The sequence below is a fragment of the Rattus norvegicus genome, chromosome 8 (genome assembly GCF_036323735.1).
Source record: "Rattus norvegicus strain BN/NHsdMcwi chromosome 8, GRCr8, whole genome shotgun sequence".
Lineage (NCBI taxonomy): Eukaryota > Metazoa > Chordata > Mammalia > Rodentia > Muridae > Rattus > Rattus norvegicus.
The window spans coordinates 28953080-28978475 of record NC_086026.1 but is presented as its reverse complement, the minus strand read 5'-3'; the positions used below and the strand labels follow the sequence as shown (position 1 = coordinate 28978475).

General features: G+C 47.9%; 3 protein-coding genes across 5 annotated transcripts; all 3 read right to left on the bottom strand.

Annotated features, from left to right (window-relative positions):
* Positions 1-492: 492 nt before the first annotated feature.
* On the bottom strand, positions 493-8783 carry LOC120094092 (zinc finger protein 564-like). Of its 3 annotated transcripts, XM_039082262.2 has the most exons (4): positions 5982-8783; positions 2818-2944; positions 2583-2640; positions 493-1607 (listed from the first exon to the last, which is right to left on the bottom strand). In XM_039082262.2, the coding sequence occupies exons 1-4, from the start codon at positions 5982-5984 to the stop codon at positions 680-682; spliced, it is 1116 nt and encodes a 371-aa protein (XP_038938190.1). In that variant the 5' UTR covers positions 5985-8783; the 3' UTR covers positions 493-679. The 3 variants fall into 3 exon arrangements, with proteins under 3 accessions (XP_038938190.1, XP_063122445.1, XP_038938189.1); XM_063266375.1 differs by having other exon boundaries at positions 2818-8783; XM_039082261.2 differs by lacking the exon at positions 2583-2640.
* Positions 8784-10599: 1816 nt separating this feature from the next.
* On the bottom strand, positions 10600-12842 carry Pigy (phosphatidylinositol glycan anchor biosynthesis, class Y). The gene is made up of 2 exons (NM_001271975.2): positions 12791-12842; positions 10600-12051 (listed from the first exon to the last, which is right to left on the bottom strand). The coding sequence occupies exon 2, from the start codon at positions 11774-11776 to the stop codon at positions 11561-11563; it is 216 nt and encodes a 71-aa protein (NP_001258904.1). The 5' UTR covers positions 11777-12051; positions 12791-12842; the 3' UTR covers positions 10600-11560.
* On the bottom strand, positions 11422-13446 carry Pigyl1 (phosphatidylinositol glycan anchor biosynthesis, class Y like 1). The gene is made up of 2 exons (XM_039082810.1): positions 13237-13446; positions 11422-13001 (listed from the first exon to the last, which is right to left on the bottom strand). The coding sequence occupies exons 1-2, from the start codon at positions 13444-13446 to the stop codon at positions 12363-12365; spliced, it is 849 nt and encodes a 282-aa protein (XP_038938738.1). The 3' UTR covers positions 11422-12362.
* Between the last annotated feature and the right edge of the window lie 11950 nt (positions 13447-25396).

The window sequence follows — 25396 nt, the reverse complement described above, 5'->3', positions numbered from 1 at the left end:
AGCCTTCTCCATAGCAACCACTGTAATTTATGGTCCCTAGTACTAACTGGGGAATCATCCCATCTTTTTAGAATTACATGGATTTACATACTAAGTACAAAGCCTGCAGAGGCCAGAACTGACCTTCAAATCCTCAGGAGATGAACTCATGGTTGTTGTGTCAAACACGGATGCTGACAATGGAAACTAGGTTCTCTGGAAGGACAGCAAGCACTCTTAACCACTGAGCATCCCCTGCCCCCTTTACTTAGATAGGGTCTCTCTGTGTAGCTTGGGCTATCCTGGAACTCACTATGTAGACTAGATTGGCCCTGAACTCACAGAGACTCACCTGCCTCCACTTCCCAAGTACAGAGATTAAAGACCTGTGCTATCACGCCTAACTAAAAAATCTGTCTGTGTATCTTCTGGCCCATCTCAACAAAATGTGCTGTTACTTACACACACACACACACACACACACACACACACACACACACACACACACACACAGAGGTTTTATTCTTTTATTTGTAAGGTTTTTCTTCCGCCTCTTCATGCTTCCACATAAAGTCTAACCCTCAACGTCTTTCCCATATTCTCTAAACAAGAGCTTCCCTTCAGGAATCCTTTTCTGTACCTGAACTAGGATGGTAAGATTTTCTCAGGATCTGACGTGTCCTCAAAGTGAAGGCTCTCCCTACACGACATGAGCACTTTCATGCCTTAGAACAGCACTGGGAGAGCCAAAGGCTTTCCCACAGAATTTACATTTGTAAGGCCCGACGCCTGTGTGCCTAATCATGTGTCCTTGGAGGCCTGAGTTAGAAATGAAGGCCTTCCCACACCGCTGACACTCATAGGGTTTTTCTCCAGTGTGAGTCCTCTCGTGTTTGCGCACTGAGGTGGAGCAGATGAACGCTTTCCCACAGTACTTACACAGAAAGGGTCTCTCCCCCGTGTGAGTTCTCTCGTGTTTACTAAGTGCACTGGGCGAGTTAAAGACTTTTCCACACTCCTTGCACTTATAAGGTCCACCCCCAGTGTGTCTTATCGTGTGTCCTTTAAGGCCCGAGAGAGAACTGAAGGCCTTCCCGCACTCCTTACAGTTGTAGGGTTTCTCACCAGTGTGGGTCCTTTGATGTCGTCGAACTGAGCCCCAACAACTGAAGGCTTTTCCACACTCTTCACACTGATAGGGCCTCTCTCCTGTGTGGATTCTTTCATGGATCCTAAGTGAGCTGGGGTAGTGCAAACCTTTTCCGCACACGTTACATTTATGGGGTCCACCTTCAGTCCGAGGTATAACGAAGTCACCAAGGCTGGTAAAAGAAAGGAAGTCTTCCCCGTGTTCCTGACACCCGTGGGGTTTGTCTTCATGGTGAGACCTGTCACTGACTTGGAAAGGGTAATTACAGAAGGCTGTTTCACACTGCCTGCATTTGTAGTCATGTACTCCCTGTCCAGTGTGTGTACCCTTCCCAGATGAACAAGACACGAAGGCTAGCCCACACACACTGCATTCACAGAGATTTACTCCAGGAGAGCTTTCCTTTTTCAGGTCGTGGTCAAGAATTTGGTTGATGGTTTCTTCTTTGTCGTCACTGAGTCTCTCCACAATATGGTTGCTGTTAAAAAAAAAAAATCACAACACATTATAAATGCTTTGCTCACTATTTCACATTTACCAATATGATTCAAATGTATATTTCTCCTCGGGGCTGGAGAGAGTTCTCTGGAGTTAAGAGTGTGCACTGCTCACCTTGTTAATGCTTCTGTTTTTGTTTATGTTATGTGTGTAGGTATTTTCCCTACATATGTGTCTGTACACCACTGTGTGCCAGAGGATGACAGTGGGACCCTGGAACTGGAGTTACAGATGGCTGTGAACTGCCATGTGGGTGCTGGGAATTGAACCTAGGTCCTCTGCAAGAATAACAAATGCTCTTAACTTCTGAGCCATCTCTCCAGCCCAAAGCATGTGTACTGCTCTTAACAAAGGACCCAAGTTCAGTTCTTAGCACCAGTGTCAGAAGGTTCACACCTACTTAACTCTACTTAACTCTAGCTCCAGAGGAATCTGATGCCTCTGAACTGTGTAGGCACACATGTGTGCATGCATACACATACATGTAAATAAATAAAACGTGAAAGTAAGAAAGCCTGCAGATAGGTGGGCTTATTTTTTTAAAACTTTATGATGAACTAAAATTCTGTGTCTGTGTGTATGTGTACATGTGTGCGTGTAGCTCTCTGTATGTATGTGTACATGGGTGTACATGTGTAGGCCAGAAGTCAGTCTCACGTTCTTCCTCAGTCACTTGGCTAACCTTATTTTCTGAGGCAGGGTCTTCTGCTCTCACAAAGAACTAGCCAATGTGATCGCACTGGCTGGCCAGTGAGCCCCAGACATCCACCTAGGTCTACCTCCCCAAAGCTGCGATGACAAGCGCATGTCCCCAACCCACCTGGCTCTTTACATAGATTCTAGGGAGCAAACACGGGTCCCCACACCTGCACAGAAGACATTTCCCACCCTGAGCTACAGAGCCGGCTCCTACCCTTCTGTCATGGGACAATCCTTTCTGTTCTCCGTGAGTTACCTTAAGATTCTGCCCTGATTTCTGTACCAGTCTTCAATATTCTGGCCCCATCTTTCCCCTGCAACACAGGGGGGAGAAGACTGAGTTATGAGAGAGAATGCTCCAGGTTCGAGACCCGCTGCAAGGATGCTATGGTTATTTCCAGAGTCTTCCTTTTTCACACTTCCAATGGGCACAATGATGGGCAGAGCATGTTTGTCTCACTGGGAAAGTAAGGGGGTGATGTCATCCTTACCCATAGAGGCCAAGTTCATAAAGATTTCCCCAACCACTTCTCTGTAAAGGTTCCTCTGGGACGTGTCCAGCAGAGCCCACTCCTCCTGGGTGAAGTTCACGGTCACATCCTCGAAGGCCACTAAGTCCTGAAACATCCCATACGTGTTTACAAGAGGAAGAGAGATCATATGTAGCACAGAGACCTGCATTCAGTCCATACAGCGTTCCCATGAGGGGTCGCAGAGATGGCTCAGTGGTTAGCAGCATCTCTGAGGCTCTTCAGAGGGTCTGAGCTCAGTTCCTGCCATCCACACCGGGCTGCTCACAACCACCAGCTCCAGGAGATTTACCACCCTCTCTGGTCTCCTTGCCACAGGGCAGGGCAGCACGCAGCGTATTCTGACACTCACAGATACTTCTTTGGTCTCCACCCCTTTAGTTTACAGTGAATGGATACAGTTAACAGGCTACATCCGCCTTCTCACAAAGCACTGGCACGGAAACGTAGGGACCTGCCCACTTTGACCGCTGCTTCACTCACCTCCGCTCGTTTACCCACATCCATGCCGGTGTGGAGGATGAGAGGGACTGTGCTCTGCCACTTCCGCCTTATCACCGAGGCAGAGAGGCGGGGCTTCTCACTGAACCTGAACCTTACCAGTTCTCACCCCCCCAGCACAGGGGTCAAACCGCCACACTAGGCTTTGATGGATGCTAGCGAGCCAAACTCAGGTCTCCATGCTTCCACAGCACACACGCAGCCACAGTGTCTGGCTGTTGCCCAGGCCAACCTCCAACTCACGATCTTCCTTCCAGTCCTTTTCAAGGCTGGGATGACAGTTGGTGCCACCAGGTCGAACTTGTTGGAGGGTTTATCACAGTTTTTTCTCTCTCTGCCCCCCTTTAAAATTGTGCGGGATGGGCTGGTGAGATGACCTTAAGATGACCTTAAGAGCGCCTGCTGCGCTGCTGGAGGTCCCAGGTTCAGTTCCCAGCGCGGCTCACAACCATCTGTAACTCCAGTTCCAGGAGTTCTGGTGCCCTCTTCTGGCCGCTGAGGGCAAAACACGATGCACTGACATACTTGCAGGCATCTACTTACCTACACATGCATAATAAAAGTGAGCATTTTTTTTTCTTTTTTCTTTTTTTCGGAGCTGGGGACCGAACCCAGGGCCTTGTGCTTGCTAGGCAAGCGCTCTACCACTGAGCTAAATCCCCAACCCCAAAAGTGAGCTTTTAAACATAAAAGTGTACAAGGAAATCGGCAGAACGACAGAGAGCAGACAGAAGGGAGTAGCATGAGCACCTAGGGCCGAAAGTCTATTCACAGTCCTGAGCAGCCACCACTCCGCCCACTCCCTCTTCAGCGCTGAGACACATGCTGAAAGGAGGCACCACAAAAGTTCCTTCCAGTAGGGCTTGGCTCATACTGAAAACGGTCAACAGCTATGTTCTGCCCATCTTGTTTGTTTGTTTCTTTGTTTGTTATTGGTGTACACAGGCTGCAGAGGGTGTGGAGATCAGGGCTCCACCGGTCCTCCATTCCACCTTGCAGCAGTGGCATGCCAGGAGGCTAGGGTGGAGGAAGGCAGGGCAGGACCACCGAGTCTCATGTGTTACTTATTCATTCATTTTTACGGGCACAGGTGTTTTGTCTGCATGCGTGTCTGAAGGAGCTGGGTCCCCGGGCTGCGCATTTACAGAGAGTTGAGAACAGTCATGTGAATGCTGGAAATCAAACCTGGGTCCTCAATCACTTAGCCACCTCTCCAGCCCTTTGCTTCCCTTTTTAATGAAATGCATACCTTTCTTGGTTTTAGGGAAAGATGACTGTCATTTTTCAATCTTTTTTTTTCTAAGATTTTTTATTTATTTTATGTATATAAGTACACTGTAGCTGTCTTCAGATACACCAGAAGAGGGCATCGGATTTCTTTACAGATGGTTGTGAGCCACCACGTGGTTGCTGGGAATTGAACTCATGACCTCTGGAAGAGGGTGCTCTTAACCACTGAGCCATCTCTCCAGCCCTTTCTTTATTGATTAACTACTTGCTTTTTCTGAAAAACTGTGACTCAAATAAATGAATAAAGTCCTTAAAGGTGACACCCCACAGGGAAAGGGAGGACTTAGGAGTTATACCTCAAGGGCAGCTGACCCAGAAAAGGTTTGCGGAAAAAAGAACTTTAATCTCAATGTCTGTGACCAGGGAAGACATCGAGAGGGCAGGTCTATGCATCCTAGAGAACACAGTTCCAAAAGACTTCGTGCAGACAGCCAACAAAGCAGAATTTAGGCTTTGTTGGAGCGATTCAGCCAAACTTGCTATCCTCCTGTAATCACCGCAATAGGGAAATGAGACAGGAGTATTAACACACACACACACACACACACACACACACACACTGGAGATACAGTTCAATAATAAGGCTCAAAGTCCTGGGTCCTATCCTCTATACTGCAAAAATCAGTCAACCAGCCAAACCAACCTTGCCCTAAAGAAAAGTTGTAATTAAAATAACGTGTGTATTTAGAATGTAGAAAGGTCACCAGCTGCGATTGCACAGATCTGTAATCGAAATATTTGGGATTTGGGAGGTGAAGGTGAGAGGATGAGGAGTTAAATGTAGCAGACAGTACTGACAAGCATGCAAGAAGCCCTGGATTCCGTCCCCGGTACTGCTTAAACCCAGGCTAGACTATTCTAGAAACCCTGTTGAGAAAGTGAGAAGAGTAGGCCGGGGAGGCGGGAGGGGACGGACGAGATAGGGTGGGGGGGCTGGAAGGGAAAGACAGTGACCTGGAGAGGAGGAGCTGCTACTGGAGATGTGGAAAGGGGGAACCCGAAACAAAGGCCTTCATTGGCAGCTGAGTTTGAAAAGTTCCACTGGAATAGGGTGGCTAATTTGAGACCTCCAGTAAACAGAGACAACACTGGGGAAGTCAGCCCCACTTAGAGAGCAGGGACGGGCTGGGGGCCCTCAGGCCGCAGGTAGCTCTCCCGCACTCCGCACAGCGGAATCTCGCTGCCGCCCCGCCCACCCCACTACGGTGCTGAGAGCAGAGCCGGAGCCGGGCGGAGCCAAACCGAAGCGGAGCCGAGCCAGTGGCAGATTCGGGAGCGACTCCCGAGTGACGCAGCGTCACGCAGCAGTCGTTTCCAGACCCGGCTGCACTCACCATCGCGTCCTGCGGGAGGTCCTAGGGAAGCCCCCCTCCCGATTCCCGGTTCCCTGCAGATCACAGCAGGACCCGGCCGGAGGCAGAGAGCCGAAGTGACAACTACCAAGACAGACCAGACCACCCAAGCCTCCGAAGTCTGAGTCTCAGTCTCTTTGGTGGCTTTGCGTGGCGGCGTCCCGCCCCTGCTAGCGGCGCGTTTCATTGGACAGTTACTTCGATCCCGCCCCTTCGCCCTGAGAGGCCAAGGGGGAAAAACTAGGGGATAAATTTGCACAAGCTGCAACCAGGACAACGGTTCTCTTCAACCTGTGGATCGCAACCCCTTTGGGGGATTGGGGTGTGTGTGTGTGTGTGTGTGTGTGTGTGTGTGTGTGTGTGTGTGTGTGTGTGTGTGTGTGTGTGTGTGTGTGTGTGTGTGTGTGTGGTGTGTGTAAAACTAGGGGATAAATTTGCACAAGCTGCAACCAGGACAACGGTTCTCTTGAATCTGTGGATCGCAACCCCTTTAGGGGATTGGTGTGTGTGTGTGGTGTCGAAAGACCCTGACGGAGTTTTTCTGTGTGACCCTGGCTGTCCTGGAACTCACTCTGTAGCAGAGGCTGGCCTCTAACTCAGAGATCCACCTGCCTCTGCTGGGATTAAAGGAGTGTGCCACTGTCACCAAACTAGAACAGATATTTACATTACAATTCATAACACATAGTTATGAAGTAGCAATGAAAATAATTTATGGTCGGGGGTTACCATAACATAAGGAATTGTATTTAAGGGTCGCAGCATTAGGAAGGTTGAGAACACTGCTCTAGAATCTCAAGTCGATTGGGGCTACTAAGGAGAAACATAAAGGCCTTTTCTTATTTTTTTCTTTTTTTAGATAGGTTCTCATGTAACCCAGACTGGCCTCAAATAAGTTCTGTAACCAAGGATGAAGTTGAACTCCTTGATCCTTCTGTCTCTTGAATGTTGGGATTACAGGTATATGCTATCATACCCAGCCGGGTTTATGATGTGTTGGGGCTGTTTCCGAGGGCCTTCTTCTGGTAGCCAAACACACTACCAAAAAGGCTAAACCCCCAGTTCCCTCCCCGTTTGTCTCTCCCTTTTTAGTAAAAGAACTGGCTCTATAGGGCCTATCATTAGCTTCCAACTGCCTCTGAGTGCTAGACTTTCATCCATGGGTCACCTAAGGAGTGTGGTCCTACAGCCTTGCTGTGGATGGATCACAGTGGTGTTAATAGATCACCTGTGTTGTCGTCCAGGAACTCTGAGCTTGCTAAACTAAAAATTAGCTAAAAATTTTAGATCAGGATCGATGGAGAGGACATGAAAGTGAGAGCCCGACGTCCACAGAACAATGAAGGGCGACAGTCAGGAGCTTGGGGTTTCTATAGGACAGCAAAGGGCAGTTTTGGGGGTGGACGATCCCACCTGCAGACCTGTTTCCTTGCAGTCTCGAAGTTGTAAACAGAGGGATGCCGGTGTGTTCCCAGCTCCTTGTGTACATGTTATCAGCATGTGAACTTCCTGTCTCTAGTTTCTCAGCTCACCTGAGGCTTCTAGGTCAATAACCCTTCAGAAAACACCGACTTTCCATTACTTAGGGCCTGCAAAAGTGTGTGACGGAAACCGGAGATGTAGCTCAGTTAACAGAGTCCTTCTTTGCCTAGAATTCAAAAATCCCTGGGTTCAGTCCCCAGCAGAGTTATTAAAAAATAAAAAGGTCCAGTGTGGCGGTGCACTCCTTTACTCCCAGCCTTCCAGAGGCGGAGGCAGGTAAATCTGGAGTTTGAGGCTAGACCTGTTTGTATAACATGCTCCAGGACAGCCAGGGCTACACAGTCTGTTTCAGATAAATAAAATGAGTTTAAATTATTGCTAGAGGGGAAATGTGCACTATGGCATGGTGTGACACACTGTTTTAAAAAATGGATTTGGGGTTCTGCCTGCATGTATGTCTGTGTACTGCATGCATGCCAGGTGGAGGCCACAAGAGGGCATTGGATCCGCTGAGACAAGGGTTTCAAATGGTTGGGAACTCCTGTGTGGGTGCTGAAGAAAATCCAGTGCTCTTTCCAGCAGCCCTCTCTGCAGCCCCCAGGGGACAGCTTCCAGGAGCCAGTTCTCTGCTTCCACCATGGGATGCCAGGTCATCAGGGTTGTGTAGCCAGCGCTCTTACCCAGGTGAGCCATCTCACTGGGCCTGATGGCTAAGCTTCTGAGACCAGAAATATAAAATTCCACCCTCTCCTCACTCCACATCACTTTTCCCAGGGGTGGTCTGACCTCAGATGCCTTCTCACCTCACACTGCTTCTTTATCCCATAAGTACCTCTAAGCCTTACCCCTGGGGAGGCCAATGAAAACTTGGATCTCCCATCCCATAGCTGACTTGTAAAATCTAGAATGTTATCCCCAAAGGAGGCCACAGATGTTTAGAGTTTATTTGCTACTGATGTATTTTTACTGAAGTCCTGGCTGACAACACACACACACACACTCACTCATCACAGGCCTACAACCACTCTCACAGTGAGCCATTCTCATCTCTCCTGTAAAGCAGAGGTGTGCTTCACTGTTCTTCAAACGGTTGCAGAAAAGGCCCTTCAGCCTGTCCAGAGAGGAAAGGGAAGAGCTGGGCCTCTGGGGTCTGGGCTGAGGATGTAAGACTGCTTCCTGTACTGTTGGAAGACTCAAAAGCAAAGAGCTATGGGGGAACAAGGGCAGACCAGATACTGGCACACCACAGATCCTTCTGTCCATGACCTTGAGCCTCCACACAATCTGGGAAGGGGTGGTGCTGTCTGCCGGGTCCCAGCCCTCACATGGGAAGGAACTAGGGCATGCTGCTCTAGGGTAAGCACAGAGGTGGTGACGGTCATCTCCATGGCCCTTTTCCCAGCCGGAACTTCTGGTTCCCCTAAGCCAACAATAATAGATTTTTTTATGTTTGTCTGTAACAGTACCTGGGTATGTGTACAAGTGCAGTTGTCCAAGGATATCAGAGAGGGCATTGAGTTACAGGCAATAGTGAGCCACCATACACAGGCACTGGAAACCACACTGTCACCCAGAAAGAGGGAACCTCAAGGAACTGCTTAATTGCTTAATCGATTGGCCTGTGGATATGTCTATGACACGATTTCTTTATTTCTGATACAGGAGGGCCCAGCCCACTGTGGGTGGTGCCACCCCTACCCAGGCAGTCTGAACAGTAGCTGAATGTGAGCTGGGGAGCAAGCCATCCGATGGTCTCTGCTTCAATTCCTGCCTCCAGGTCCCCACTTTGAGCTCCTGCCCTGACTTCCCCCTCATTGATGAACTACAACTTAAAAGTGGAAGTCAGACAAACCTTTCCTCCCCTAAGTTGCTTGTGGTTGTTTTACCACAGCAACAGAAAATAACCCAGGAGCTAGAGCGATGACTTGGAAGAGCTCTTGCTGTTCTTGACAAGGGCCCAGGTTCAGTTCCCAGCACCCACACGGTGGCTCACATAACTCCTTAACTCAAGTTCCAGAGGATCCAATACCGGCTTCTAACCTCTGTGTGCATCTCAAGCAGAGGGCTCATTTATACAAGCAAGTAAACCACTCATGATCTAAAAAAAATCACTTCCTAAAAGTAGGACACTCTTGGGGCTGGGGATTTAGCTCAGTGGTAGAGCGCTTACCTAGGAAGCGCAAGGCCCTAGGTTCAGTCCCCAGCTCCGAAAAAAAGAACCAAAAAAAAAAAAAAAAGTAGGACACTCTTAATCTCTGAGCCATCACTCCAGCCCCCTGACTTCTTTAACCCTGTTTCCAGGGTGTCTGGGACTTCCCCAGAGGAAGAATGTCACAGCCTCTGGGCCACAGGGCCCAATGTACTCAAGGATTTCCAGACTCTGTCCAATGCAGGCATCAAGAACTGGCAATGGTCACACCCATCTCTGGCTTACCTTCAAGCAAGGATGGACGGCTTTCAGCCAAAGAAAACATGTTCTCTTTTTTGAAAACTTTGTGTTTATTTTTAGGGGTGTGTGTTAAAAACCTGAGTACAGTGCTTTTGGAGGCAGAGCCTCTGAACTTAGAGGTACAGGGAGTCATAAGGAGTCAGAGGAATTTAGGCTGGGAGAACAGGTGTCGTGGTTGAGTAAGAAGAGCCCCCATAGGCTCATGTATCTGCATGCCTGATCTAGCTCTGCTTTGAGTGAAATTTCCTTGCAACTTTGAAAATCTGTATATGGGCCTTTATTCCTTGAATAAGAATCCAAGAACCAGAAAACACCAACACTGACCTTGCTCACCTGACACTGAAAAAATGATGGTAGGGGCTGGAGAGATGGCTCAGTGGTTAAGAGCACTGGCTGCTCTTCCAGAGGTCCTGAGTTCAATTCCCAGCAACCACATGGTGGCTCACAACCATCTGTAATGGGACCCAATGCCCTCTTCTGGTGTGTCTGAAGACAGCTAGAGTGTACTCATATAAATAAATGTAAAAGAGGGGTTGGGGATTTAGCTCAGTGGTAGAGCGCTTGCCTAGCAAGTGCAAGGCCCTGGGTTCGGTCCCCAGCTCTGAAAAAAAAGAAAAGAAAAAAAATAAATGTAAAAGAAAAAACAATGAAGGTAAGTTTATAGTCAGATTTTTTTCCCTCTTAAAAATAAATTTATTAATGTGTGTGAATGAATAGACATGTCACAGGTGTGCAGGTACCCAGAGTCCAGCAGAGGGAGTCAGAGCCTCTGGAACTGGAAATACAGGCAGTTGTGAGCCACCAACCTACGGACCACTCAGCTCCTCAAAGGAGTCATCCCTGAGCACTGGATTTTCTTCAGCACCCACACAGTAGTTCCCAACCATCTGAAACCCTTGTCTCAGCAGATCCAACACCTCACCACTGACCTTGAAGCTGAAACAAAATCCCAAATTATTATTTTTACAGTCTCGTTGTGCTGGCCCAAACTCAAGAGATCCACCTCTGTCTCCCGAGTGCTGGGAGTAAAGGTGAGTGCCACCACTGCTCGGCTTCCAAATGACGGACTTTTAAATGAATGGACTCAAAACAACAACAACAACAACACAGTCCTCAGGGTGGTTGGCTGGCAGAGTGCCGACTTAGCGTTCACGACCTGGGTTCTGCCAGACCACATAAACACATGCGGCAATGCTTGCCTATAACTTCAGCACTCAGGAGGTAGAGACAGGAAGGTAAGGAGGTCAAGGTCTGCCTCTCACAGTTTGAGGTTAGCCAGAACTAAGGGAAGGGAGGAAACAGGCAGGTGGAGAGATGCTCAGGGGTTAAGGACATGAACTTGCTTGCCCTTGCAGAGGATCTGAGTAAAGCTCCGGCAGTCTTACAGTTGCTCGTACCTCCAACCCTCGTGTGGCCTCTTTGGGGACCCACACTCATATCCACATAATTAAGAATAAATCTTAGAAAAAACAGTCTTCGGATGAAGACCGGTCATGTTCCTCTCCCTTGGGACATATTTATTGTAAGTGTTTTTCAGCTACAGCACTAACAGGAGAATCTGCAACACCTGAGGGCAGAACCCAACAACCAGGAGCCTCTTGCCCCGTGCACAAGCGGGGCCTCAGCTACCCTAGTTATGTCTGAAGAGCTTCAGGCCCATCCAAGTCCACAGGTGGAAGAACACGTACACCGGTACGGTGACCGGCAGAAGCAAACTGTAGAAGCACAGGCTGCTGGCGCTGGTACAGCCCTCTGGGAAGTTTTCTTCCACAGAGGCGGAGTAGAACAGGCCCGCCAGGGAGATGAGCGGGATGAGGACAGTCAGGGTGGGCAGAGACAGGATCATCCTCCTCCCTTCTGAAGGTATACAGTTCAAGAAAACTCGGTTGTTTTCAAAGTTATGTTCTTGTGCTGGTGCACTCCTGTCTTATCTTCCCTTTCTCTGGACTCCTCTTTCATCCAGGCATGCTTCCCAAGAGCACACAAAAACTTCAGCGGTCCCAGGCTGAGGGTGACGGCTCCTCAGCCTCGTTCTGATCCAATCCACCACCACACGAAGCGGTTACCAGCGACTGCAGACAACACACGTGTCCCTCGCAGCGCTGGCTAAAGGATTCCTTACTGTATGAGAAAAGTGCAAGATGACAAGATGAGGGGAAGGGAAAGGAAAAGAAGGGGAAACAGCCTGTACAGTACTGAGCAGGTTAAAGGCAGGAGGATTGCTGTCACTTGCAGTCTGGCCTCAAACATTGGGATCCTCTTGCATCAGTCTTCCCAAGCCACCACGCCCGACTAGAAAACAAACCTTCAAAACACTCAAGTGTCATCCATTTCTTTGGGAACTAAGAAATTCGAAAAGCAGAATGAAGGACAGGTGGACTGATAGTGTTTTCTCGAACCGAGGAAGCGGAATGAGACCTACAAATCCAGATTCACTTCAGACACCTGAGTGGAGGCTTCCCGTACGACGAGGACCGGCTGGGGACCAGCACCGGAACCCGGAGCCTCGTCACGAGCCGCCCGTCGTCAATGCACAGAGTGAAGACAGCGCCAGCCCTGGGCCCAGTCGCCTCGGGGACGCGAAGGGGCACCCGGGTCCCGCTGCAGTCTCTGGCTGACCGAGGGTAGCGATGGCCGGGTCGGAGAGAACCGAGCCAAGCCGGAGAGAACCGAGCCAAGCCGGAGAGAACCGGACCAAGCCGAACAGGGCAGAGGAGAACCCGGCCGAATCGAAAGTGAACCAGCCAGCCAAGCGGAACCGGAGGCGTCCGTGGCGCAGACGCCTTGCTAGCGCGAGTCCTGTCCCAGCCGGTTCCAACAGCTCCTCCGCCCGTATCGGATCTCGAGACCCTGAACTCACCATTCACTGGCCTGTAAATGTCCGGGTCCCGGCTGCGCCTGGCTGTGACCGTCACCGCTCTACGAAGGCGGAGCACCCGGGCCAGCCGCCCAATCAAATCCCTGAGGGGGCGGGGTAAGAAACCCAGATCCCGCGAGGGAGCCGATCCGCGCGTGCTCATTGGACAGCGCACCACGCCTTCGCTCCGGCGCTCAGGCTCCGCCCCCGTAGTCTTGAGTGACGGGTGAAGCCAGAGGGGTGCTGAGAGGACCCTGATTGATAAGGACCTCCCTGCCCCGGACCCCACGGCCTCCGGCTGGGCGTCCTGTGTGCCAGGACTGCTGGACCTTGGAGAGGAACGTATTTGCCGCAGAGTGTGTTCACGGCGTTCCAGAGCAGACCGGTGTCTTTCTGCGCTGAAAAGCTTTCCCCATTTCTAACTGATAAACTTGAAGCCTGAATCAAACTTGGTCGCAGCCACCATCACCCAGCCTCTGAAGCAGCGGGGAACGAGTCCGATCCGTCGTTTTACGTTTGAATTGGTGAATGTCAAAATAGTAGTTTGGGCCGATGAGAGGGCTCAGCGAGTACGGGCGTTTCCTGCCAAGCCTTAGTAACTGAGTTCGATCCTCGGGGACCCCCACCCCCACGGTGGAGAACCTATTTTCTTCTCGCATTGTCCTCTGACCTCCACGCATGTACTGCAGCACACCCGCGTGTACTCCTGCAAAAAGTGTAAAATGCAATTTTAAGAGAGAATGTTGGGGTTGGGGATTTAGCTCCGTGGTAGAGCGCTTGCCTAGGAAGCGCAAGGCCCTGGGTTCGGTCCCCAGCTCCGAAACAAAAGAACCAAAAGAGAGAGAGAGAGAGAGAGAGAGAGAGAGAGAGAGAGAGAGAGAGAGAGAGAGAGAGAGAGAGAGAGAGAGAGAGAGAGAGAGAGAGAGAGAGAGAGAGAGAGAGAGAGAGAGAGAGAGAGAGAGGGAGAGAGGGAGAGAGAGAGAGAGAGAGAGAGAGAGAGAGAGAGAGAGAGAGAGAGAGAGAGAGAGAGAGAGAGAGAGAGAGAGAGAATGTAGCCAGGCATGGGAGCCTAAACTCCTAATCCCAGCACTCAGTAGGCAAAAGCTGGAAGATTTCTGTGAGTTTGAGGTCACCCTGGTCTACATACACCCAGGTCATCGCAACTACATAGTAAGACGGTGTGTGTGTGTGTGTGTGTGTGTGTTGGGGGACGGGTAGTAAATGCTGTGCACAGCCACCGCTTTGCCTAGTAAGACAGTGTTGTCTCTGATCCCAGAGTAAAGAAAAATGAGACTGAGCTAGGATTCTATGCAGTACCACACAGGGACCGCCATCCCTTAATCTTCCAGCAAACTAAAAGATCAGAAAGTTTTTCTTCGCACAGGTAAGTAGTGGTATCGATTCCATGCAGTTTTTAGTGCAACCACAAGGTGGCAGAAAAGAGCTGAGGACAAAGCCATCCTATGGTTTACACAGAGCAGATATGAACATTTTTTTAAATTAAATTTTTAAAAATCGAAACAAAAAGTATCAAGATGGTTCAAGTGGTAAAGACACTCACTGCACAAGCCTGTGGAGGGACCAGTATTGGCACAAGACACCCAAAACCGAGTTCTGAGCACAGAGATTTGCCCCAAAGGACAAAGGGCAGGGAATGAATCAAAGACTGGATTTAAAGGATTGGGGCGGGGGCGGGGGCGCACAACAGAGAGGATGGTGACAACACAACAAAGGCCTGGATAGAGAGGAGATCGACGTGGCACATAGGAAAGTGGCGGTTTGAAATTGTAAAGGGTAAACCCCATGTTAGGACTAGGTATTTAATTTCAATTGGAATGTTCCATAGGGCAGCCAAAGGGAGCCTTAGTTTGCTGGACTCCAATACTCTGACAGCCGGACCTTGAAGAGGATGTGGTCAGATAAGGGAACAGACCTTGAGAGCTAGCGTGAGGAATACAACATAGTGGTTTTTAGCAGAGGGAATGAGAGAGAAGGGCAAGGCCTACCAGACCATGTTTGCCAAGATGGCTAGAGTGCCTCAGCCTGACTCCTCCAAGCTGCCCTCTGCATGGGGAGAAACCTATTTAAATAAACAGATTTAAATCGACAGACGCTGCTGCACTAAGGATCAGAGACCTTGGTGCTTGTGCGACAGGCTTTTCCTGTGCACACACCACACACACACACACACACACACACACACACACACACATTTGCTCACTCCAGAGAGTGGTCCCACTGCAAACCAAAGTATAGACTGCACCAGTGTAGTGAACCAGTGAGTGTGGCTGGGGTTACTTACAGAAATACGAGTGACGGGCTACGTACAGGTGTAGAAATGACTCAAAAACAACTGTGGTAGGATGAAGTGCCTAGGGTGGGGTGGCTTTGGCGGGCCATGCCAAGGGGTGCCACTGAGAAATGACGCCACACAACAGACCTAATGTAAGAGGGTCATTGGGGGAGGGAGGAGAGTGAAGGGCCTTCTTGGAGTGGGGACATCAGGGAGACAGAGAGAGAGGGGGGCAAAGGAGAAGGAGAGAGATCTGTGGTGGCTATGGGCTTTCATATGCCTTACATGGGGGTAACATACGCTGCCCCTGGGTCCCTGAGGGCAGGCTGGTAGAAAGTCCTGGTTGCTAACAAACTATCATCAAAGCCCACCCCCGCACGGGGTCTGTGATGGTTTGTATATACTTGGCCCAGAGAGTGGCACTATCAGGAAGTGTGGACTTGTTAGGGTAGGTGTGTTAAGACCCTCATCCTAGCTTCCTAGAAGCCAGTCTTCTAGCAGCCTTCAGATCAGATGAAAATATAGAACTCTTAGCTCTTCCAGCCCCATGTCTGCCTGGACGCTGCCAGGCTCCTGCCTTGATGATAATGGACTGAACCTCTGAACTTGTAAGCCAGCCCCAATTGAATGTCACCCTTATAAGAGTGGCCTCAGTCATGGTATCTGTTCATAGAGATGAAACCCCTAACTAAGACAGTATCACAAAAGCTTGGTAGGTTGAGTACAGCTGTAGGCAGCTCAGCAAGTTGGAGAGAGTCCTTTTCAGGTGCCTCAGCTGCTCTCTGCTTCTTCTAGGCAGCTGGGCCTGCCTGAGAGATGCACTCATTCACACATACACACATTCACTTGGGAAGGGAGGGGCCTAGTGAATCTGATCAGTTTCAGGGACTTCCTGAAGCTCTTTTGAGTTATTTATTTTTCATCTTATGAGCTTTTCTGCCAGGTGGGATGTCTCATTCTAGGGGGAAACAGGAGTAATCAGTTCTGACATCGTCTGAAAACGCGGTTGGTGGTGCATGTTACTTTTCTGTTCTACTTTCAATTTTCCCCTACTGGCTTGTCCATTAGGTCTATTTCCTGCATGCTTATACTTATACTTAGTTGGTTTTTGGTCTGTCCTTCTTTATTCTAAAAGTTAGGAGAAGTCAACTCACAGCTTTGGAGAACCATCTGGCCTAATTTTTTTTTTTTTGAGGCAAGAGCAAAGATTACATCTTAAAAGCAGGTGCTAAGTCCATGAAACAGCTGAGAGTCCAGAAGCTCCCAGACAAGTGCAAGAGCACTTGCTATGGCTTTTTCAAAAATAGGGGCTGGAGAGATGGCTCAGAGGTTTAGAGCACTGGCTACTCTTCCAGAGGTTCTGAGTTCAATTCCCAGCAACCACATGGTGGCTCATAACCATCTGTAATGGGATCTGATGCCCTCTTCTGGTGTGTCTGAAGACAGCTACAGTGTACTCATATACATAAAAGAAAATAATAAATCTTTTAAAAAATATTTTATGGGATTAGAGAGATGGCTCAGCCATTAAGAGAATTGGCTATTTTTTCCTAAGGACCAGAGTTCAAATCCCAGCACCCACTGGTGGGAACAAGCAAAAGAAACTTATTTAAAGTACTACCATTTCGTTTTCAGATTCCATTTAATCATAGGGAGAGACCAAATTCAAGGTCCCAGGCCCTAGGGGAGCTGGGGACTTCCCTATTGCTGACCAGCTTCTGTTGTAAACAGTTGTCTGAGTCCAGACATCTCAGGATCCACTTCTCTGTCTTGCTGGCAGGGTCACACAAGTTCATGTTCCCAGTCCTACGAACAAACACCTATCCCACTTCTCCAAATGTTTTAATTGCCTGTTAACCAGTAAAGGATATAGAAAGTGCCGTTATCTGAACCAAGGTGCATAAGTTATAAAAACATATAACCAACTGCCTTTTGTGCCCTAATTAACTGCATGTCGCTGACCTGCTCCTTTGTCCCCTTGTCACTCTGAGCTCCGCACCTAATGTCTAGTAGAACGAATTAGGACCTTGAAGCCAGGAGCCCTGGATAAGGCCCAGTCTCCAACGGGGCTCTCCCTTGCTTAACCCATAATGTCAAAGCCCAATTGGCTAACACTGCAGCTCCTCCCAGCTCCCCTTGCTTTGGGTTCCCATCCTTTAAAGCTGTTGTACAATCTTCCTTCTGAGACTCAGTTCAGATCCTGAACTGGCTGCCTCCCTGCACGCTCAGAAAAATAAAGCTTTCAGCTTCAAGCTTTTGTCTCTGAAGTGAGTTTTCTTGGCTTCCAACCCAAACCCAACACCACATAGTGGCTCACAACCACCTGTAACTCAAGTTCCAAGGCCATGTATTGCCCTCTTCTGGCCTCTGTGGGCACTGCACACACAGTACACAGACACAAGCAGGCCAAATGCCTATATACGTAAGCAATCCTATAAAATACATCGTGTTACATCGGTTTATTTGTGTGTGGATACACATGCTTCTGTGCCACACTGAGCATGGGCAGGTCAGAGGACAATGTATGAGAGCCATTTTTCTCCTTTCTTCACGTGGGTCCCGGGAATCAAACAGGCCATTAAACTGGGAGTGAGTTCCTTTGCTCTTTAACCCTCTTACCAGCTCCAGTTCTGATTCTTTCCTTCTGATGTTCAGAGAATTGGATCTGAGACTCTGCTTCCTGGTGCAGACCCAGATTAGGTCTTTCCTGTGTTATGGGGTCTGCTTAGATCCAACACTACTCAAACACCAGGTCCATGCAGATGACAAAATTTATTTTAATTAAGCCATTTCTGAGCAACCAGGGCCAGAGATCAGACCGGTGAGCTGGACTGCAACCCTGAAGGGATGTTGTACAGCTTAAAGGTGAAACCATAAAGCCAGGGGGAGCAAGGTGGGTTGAGCAAAGGAGTTTCCACCAATCAGGATAGGAGTTGGATCCCAGGCCTGGGAACATGAACTTAATTTGACTCTGCTAGCAAGATGGAGAAGTTGTCCTTGAGATACCTGAACCCAGACAACTGTTTCCTTATAAGCTATCTGAAGGTGTGAGAGGACATGTGATATTTTGCTGGAGTGAACACTAAGAGGGTATGTGATGTCTGGAAAGAGTATAAGTAGAACCCAACAGACAGTGAAAGGTCGCACTTGCATTGCTGCTGGCTTCACTGGTTTTTCCTGGTCTACACGTCATAGAACTGTGCCAAAGAACGTCTCACAGTATTCCGACTGATTCTTGCCACTTCTGTTGACTGACGCCTACTCAGCAGAGGCTGGCAGTTTCTGCTGGATCGAGCTGCTGCTACTGAATCGTGTTTGGTGTTTGCTATTGGACTGAACTGCTGGTATCCTGACAATGAAGAGTGGAATCACCCAAAGAATGCACTACTTCTAGACAGCTCCACAACCCTCTTTTCTTATAAACCTTTTCCCCCTCCTCTGGTTGGTGGGCTAGAAGGGAGGTTGAAGTGTTCAAGAACCCTAAATAAAGTAGGTTTAGGAAAATCTAAGCCTACAGTGGGTGGCTTCAGTACCCAACTCCCTCCAACAGACAGGCCACCCAAACAAAAGGTAAAGAGAAAAATGCTGGAGTTAAACTTCCTTCTCAGCAGCCCCCGGACCTTTCTCTGAACTTGACCACACACTTGGACACAAAGCAAGTCTCAGCAGACACAAGATAAGTGAAATAACTCATGCACCCTATCTTATCACCATGGATTAAGGCAGTATGTCAACAACAGAATGTTGTTCTTGGAAACTGAACAACTGTCTACTGAATGAAGATGAATCAAAATAGAAATCGTGAAAGAAATTTAAATCTTTTTAGAATTGGATGAAAATGAAAATGCAGCATACTAAAACCTATGGGACACAGTGGAGGTGGTTCTAAGAGGCAAGGTCATAGCACTACGCGCCTACATCAAAACAAAACAAAACAAAAACTTAGAGATCTCACACTAATAAGTTGCCAGCAAACTGAAAACTGCAGAACAAAAGGAAGAAATAATGACCAAGAAATAATCAAACTCAGGGCTGAAATCAATCAAACTGAAACAAACAAAGCGATATAGTCAATGACACAAAGCATTCTTCTTTGAGAAAATCAATAAGATTGACAAACCCTTAGCCAAATTAACTAAAAAGCAAAGAGAGAAAAACTTTATAATCTAATAATATTGGAGATGAAAAGAATTACAAAAAATACCCCCCCAAATCCAGAGAATCTTAACATATTTTTTAAAATTTCTGTATTCTACCAAACTGGAAATGGATTCGTGTGTGTGTGTGTGTGTGTGTGTGTGTGTGTGTGTGTCCCACCAAAGTTAAATGAAGATCAGAGAAGCAATTTACACAGACCCATAGTGAAATAAAAGTAGTAAACAAAAGCCCAGGCCCAGATGGATTCAGCACAGAATTCTGCCAGACCTTCAAAGAACACCAATACTGCTCAAATTACTCCACAAAATAAAAACCAAAGGAACGTTTTCTAATTCTTTTTAGGAGACACTATTACACTGATCCCCAAACCACACAAAGACAAAGCAACAGCAACAAAAGATAAAATTACAGGCCAAACATCCCTTATGAACATAGATGCAATAATTCTCAGTAAAATTCTTGCAAACCAAGTCCAAGAAACGGATAGAAAAATCATCCACCATGCTTAAGTAGGCTTGATCCCAGCAATGCAGGGATGACTCAACACACATAAATCAGTGAATGTATTCTACCACATAAACAGACTGAACCGCAAAAACCACATGATCACCTCACTGGCTGCAGAAAATAGATCTTTGACGAAGTCCAACACCCCTTCATAATAAAAGTCCTAGAGTGACTAAAGATACAAGGCATATACTTCAACATAATTAAGGCTGTTTACAGCAAGCCATTATCAATCTACGCTCAAAGCATTTCCACTAAAACCAGGAACAGTGCAAGGATGTCCACTGTCTCCATAACTATTCGGTGTAGCCCTTGAAGTCTTTTTTAAAGATTTAATTATTTATTCTATATAAATACACTGTTGCTCTCTTCAGACACACCAGAAGAGGGCATCAGATCTCATTATAGATGGTTGTGAGCCACCATGTGGTAACTGGGAATTGAACTCAGGATCTCTGGAAGAACAGTCAGCACTCCTAACCACTGAGCCATCACTCCAGCGCTGAGCACTTGAAGTCTTAGCTAGAGCAATAAGACAACTGAAGATGGCCAAGGGGATCAAGTGGCCATCAGAGGGAACTAACAGAGACCCATAAATGGACAATGTGCAGAGGGTGAGAGACTTTGGAGTACTCAGTCCTAAAGGGGATGTCTCCATCCCTTCAGGGCTCAAGGAACTGTGTGGAAGAGTAGGCCAACTGCCGCCCCAAGAAATCTCACTGGGCCTATAAACCACACTTTACGGTAGGCGCTATCCAGTAGTAGATGGCCAGCACAAAATGAACTTAACAGTATTTTTAGAGACTGATTGTCTCAAATTGCTTTGCTTGAGCATTTTTGTCCTATTGGTCTTTTGCTTGTATATCTTTGCCTCTGTTTTTTATGTTATGTTTTTTGTTTCTGTCTGTCTGCCTGCCTGTCTGTCTGTCTGTCTGTCTGTCTGAGACAGGGTTTCTCTGTGTAGCCCTGGCTGTCCTGGAACTCACTCTGTAGATCAGGCTAAGTTCTGTGATTAAAGGTGTGTGCCACCACCACCAACTGTTTGTTTTTTAAAGAGGAGGGTGGGTAGAGATGGGTGAGTGAGAGGTGGGAAGAGTTGTGGGGGGAAGGGGTTATCAGAGTATATTGTATGGAAAATTGGTCTCAATTTAAAAATCTATAGAAGAAAAACACTAGATCTGAGCTTCACCTTCCCTATGCTGCACAAGAAGTCAGGTCACAGTCTGTGGACTTATCTGCGAGTGGAGGAATCCCCGGGCCTGACCTCAGAGGTCCTCCAGAAGCCTCTCATGTCAGGGAGACTTGGTACTTGCTCTGATGTTTCCAAAGTCCAGCACTCTGAGTGGGCACCAAGTCAACAAGCTTGTGCCGTGCCATGGTTTCAGACACGTGGCACAGTTTATTTCGGTGGTCACAGCTGTATCACAGGCTGCAAACTCTGTGACAGGGCTGGCTGGTGGGATCAGCTGTTGTTGTTATTGTCTGTCCTTATTTGCAGACAGGATCTCACTATGTGGCCCATGGTGGCTTCAAACTCATGGAGTAAAGCCGGTTATCACCAAGCCCGGGATTTTATAATTTTTTTATGCTTGAATAATTGCCAATAAACTAGATTGTCCTTGTGTAATTTGATTAATGCACATTTTCTCTGGAAGTACGTTTTCACTATGCAATTTTGTTAGTTTTCAAGGCTTTTGTATCCACATATGATTTAACAGTTAAATCGCTTCCCATTACCAGAGGATAATGATGTCACTGAGAGCTCAATTCCTGCGAAACTCCCTGGAGGGGTTGTGGCAGTTTGCTTCTCTGTTGCTATGATAAACACTGACCAAAACCAGTTTGGGGAAGGAAAGGGTTTATTTGGCTTACAAGTTGCAGTTCCTCATCAAGAGAAGACAGAGCAGAGTCTAGAACCCAGAGGCAAGAACTGAAGCAGAAGCCAGGAAGGAACGCTACTTACTGGCTTGCTTGCTTGCTTTGTTTTGCTCAGCTACCTTTTTTGTACAGTCCAAACCCACTTGCCTAGGGAATGGTACCACCCATGGTGGACAAACCCTCCTAAATCGACTAGAAATCAAGAAAGTGATCCACGAATACACACGCAGGCCAATCTGATGGTGGCAATTCCTCAACTACGTTTCCTTCTTCCCATGTATATCGGGTTGGCAACGCTAACTCTAAAGACGGGGATTTAATATTACATATACAATGCTGTCACTCACCAAAAATACTCAGCTTTTATAAAACAAGGAAACATTTAAATATTTTTAAAAGATTCACATAGGCATCTTATTTTATGCTTGTGTGCCTGAGTGTATGTATGTGTATTATATGTGCTTGCAGGAGCCCAGAGGTCAGAAGAGGGGTCAGATCCCCTGGGACTGTAGCTACAGGCAGTTGTGAGTCACCAATTTGGGTCCAGGGAACTGAACCCAGGTCCTCTGCAAAAACAGCAAGTGCTCTTATTGGCTGAGGCATCTCTCCAGCTCCCTGGTTCCCCGACCCTGCCACAAGCTAAATAAATCAATAAATTTTTAATGTGAATTTGCCTTCCAGAGTGGACTGTGACGTCTGGGGTAGAGCACATCTATTTTTCCTGCTTCTGTTCCTCCTACCCTGTCACTGGTTTAGGGCACACAGATTCTGCACTAACCATCATCCAGTGCGGAGGATGCGTTTGTTACCTTTTTTTAATAGTCCAGACCCACGGGCGTAGGGCTAGCTCTGCCCACAAGAGGGCGCTAGCTCCCTTTCTCTTCCAGGGAACTGGCTCGAAGCAGTTTGTCCGCTTGCTGCTGTTGTTTTAAGACAGTCTCCCTATGCAGCCCAGATGGGCTTCGAACTCAGCAATCCTCCTGTCTCAGCTTTCCGAGACCTGAGATTGCAGGCGTGAACCTCCTTGCTTGTGGCCTTGGTGAGGTTAATACATAAGCAGAAGTAGCGGTTGCTGGACGTAAAGCTGACACGGTTCACTCGGCTTCCCTTATGAAACTGAAGTCTTTATGGGTTCCCTCGTTGTTCTACTATATGGTTTCTCTTTTCTGTTTTAAAAATTATTCTTTACATTTGTTTCTTTTCCTGTTATGTATACAGGTATTTTTGCCTGTGTGCATGTCTGTGGACCACATATATAACTAGTGCTCAGGAAGGTCAGAAGAGGGCGTCAGATCTCCTCCGTCTGGTGTTACGATGGTTGTGAGCTGCCAAGTGGATGCTAGGAATTGAACCTGCGTCTTCTGAAAGAGAAACCAGTGCTCTCAACTACTGTGCCATCTCTCCAGCCCCAGTTTCTATTCTCAGTGAGTAGCTTATCAAGTCTGGTCACATGAGCCTGTAATCCCAAGATAAGAGGTTCAGAGGTCATTCCTGATTACATAGGGAATTAGAGGCTAGCCTGAGCTACATGAGAACATCCCACCACCACCAAGTGTGTATTCCAGAAGAGTAAAATTCACATGCAGAGGAAGAGACATTAAAAGCTACAAGAACAAAGGAAGGGAGCTTCCTACACACAGCCCAGGACTGTCTCACCAAGAGACATTTGCCCTATAACAGATTACATACAATAACAGATTAAAGGCAATAACCAATTACATGCGAGGAGCACAAATACACTTTTCTGGAAGAGATGGGAGATGTCTCTGTCAACCAAATATTTATTTTGCATGGACTTGAGCTGGATCCCAGAACAGAGGAGGGGGCAGTAAGGTGGCCCCACCCATAAAGGCAAGGCTTTTGCCAATTGACAATCGGAGTTCCACTCTGGAACCTACACGGTGAAAGAAGAGAACTGTGTCTCAAGGTTGCCCCTCAAGCTCCACATACATGCTGTGATGTGTGAGTACACAAATGAATAAACATTTAAAAGTAATTTTAAAAGATTTTGGTTTTTAAGTGTGTGTGTGTGTGTGTGTGTGTGTGTGTGTGTGTGTGTGTGTCCAAGAATTTAATGTGATCATACGCACACAGTACCCATGAGGGTCAGAAGCAGATGTGAGATCCCCTGGGGCTGAAGTCAGGGCAGTTGTGAGCCACCTGGTGCAGTTGAGGAATGGAACTTGGGTTCTAATCACATACTTATTTAAATATTTAAAAGAGCAGTTACGAGCCTCTTACAGAGGACCCAGATTTCGTTCCCAGAGCCCAAGCTGGGTGGCTCAGTACTGCTGCCAGCTCCAAGAGAGCAGACGACTTGCTCATGGACTTGTATGTGTGTAGATGCACACACACACACACACACACACACACACACACACACACATGCATAACTTAAAATACATACTAAAATAATAGTAATAAAAACTGGATATGGTGGTGGTGCGCTTCTACAGTGTCTCACTGGGGAGGTGGAGACAGCAAAGATTCCAGGGGCTCACTGGCCAGCGAGTGAGAGAGTGAGTGAGGAAACTGGATGGATGGTGTGTGGATAAGATGGTGGGTGCTTCCCTTTAATCCCCACCACGGATTGTTGCCTGGAGAGTACATGGAATACCCTTCCCTCCCCAAGTTGCTTTTGGTCATACTGTCTTATCACAGCAGTTGAAATTCTAACTAAGTCACCTAGTGTGCATGGGTGTAACTTCCATTCCCCAGCACCGTCCATTCCCGGGCACCATGGAAACCAGATGGTGGTAACACACACCTGTCACCCCAGCACCATGGAAACCAGATGGTGGTGACACACACCTGTCACCCCAGCACCATGGAAACCAGATGGTGGTGACACACACCTGTCACCCCAGCACCATGGAGACCAGATGGTGGTGACACACACCTGTCACCCCAGCATCCGAGGGGGAAGCAGAAGAGAGCAGGGTCATCCTTGGCTACACAGAGAGCCCAAGGCCAGCTTGGGCTACAGAAGATCCTGCCCCAAAATGAGTTATTGTAAAACTGTCTTCCCACCGCCTGAAACTTGCTTTAATTCCACATGGGCCCTCAGTGGGGAGAGCAGATCCGGCCCCTGTGACTAAAGTGTCTGTAGCAGGAAGTCAGATGTGGACAAGTCTTACAGCCTCAGGTTCAGGCTGAAGAACTCGCTGGTCAGAGCACTGCGGGGCCTAGGAAAGTGTGAGCAGGTGACCCATGGGAAAGATATGGAACTGGGGTAAGCGTCCAGGAACTGGAGGCTGAAGGGCTGTTCACTAGGACGGGCTCATGGGATGAGCACAGGCTTCACTCACGGGGGGAGTGCCTGTGAGGGTGTGTGTGAAGGAGACTCGTGCTCAAGGGCTAGAGATTTCTGGGCGGTTTTCTTTTTTAATTTACATTTAATTTACATGTATGTATGCATGTATGTATGTGTATTTTTAGGTGTGTGTGTGTGTGTGTGTGTGTGACAATGTCTTTATGGAGGTCAGAGGACAATTTGCAAGAGTAATTTTTCCTTCTACCACAAGACCTGGAACTAAGGTCTTAGATATGGGAGCAACACTTTCATCCACTGCCTCTCTCTCTCTCTCTCTCTCTCTCTCTCTCTCTCTCTCTCTCTCTCTCTCTCTCTCTGACTCTGGCTGGCCTGCCATTATGTAACTCAAGCTGGCCTCAGAATCACAGAGTTCCTGCTGACTCTGCCTGCCAAGCATTGGAATCAAAGGGTCAAAGGCATGCAGCACCAAGCCTAGCCTCTTCAGTGTTTGGAAACAGTA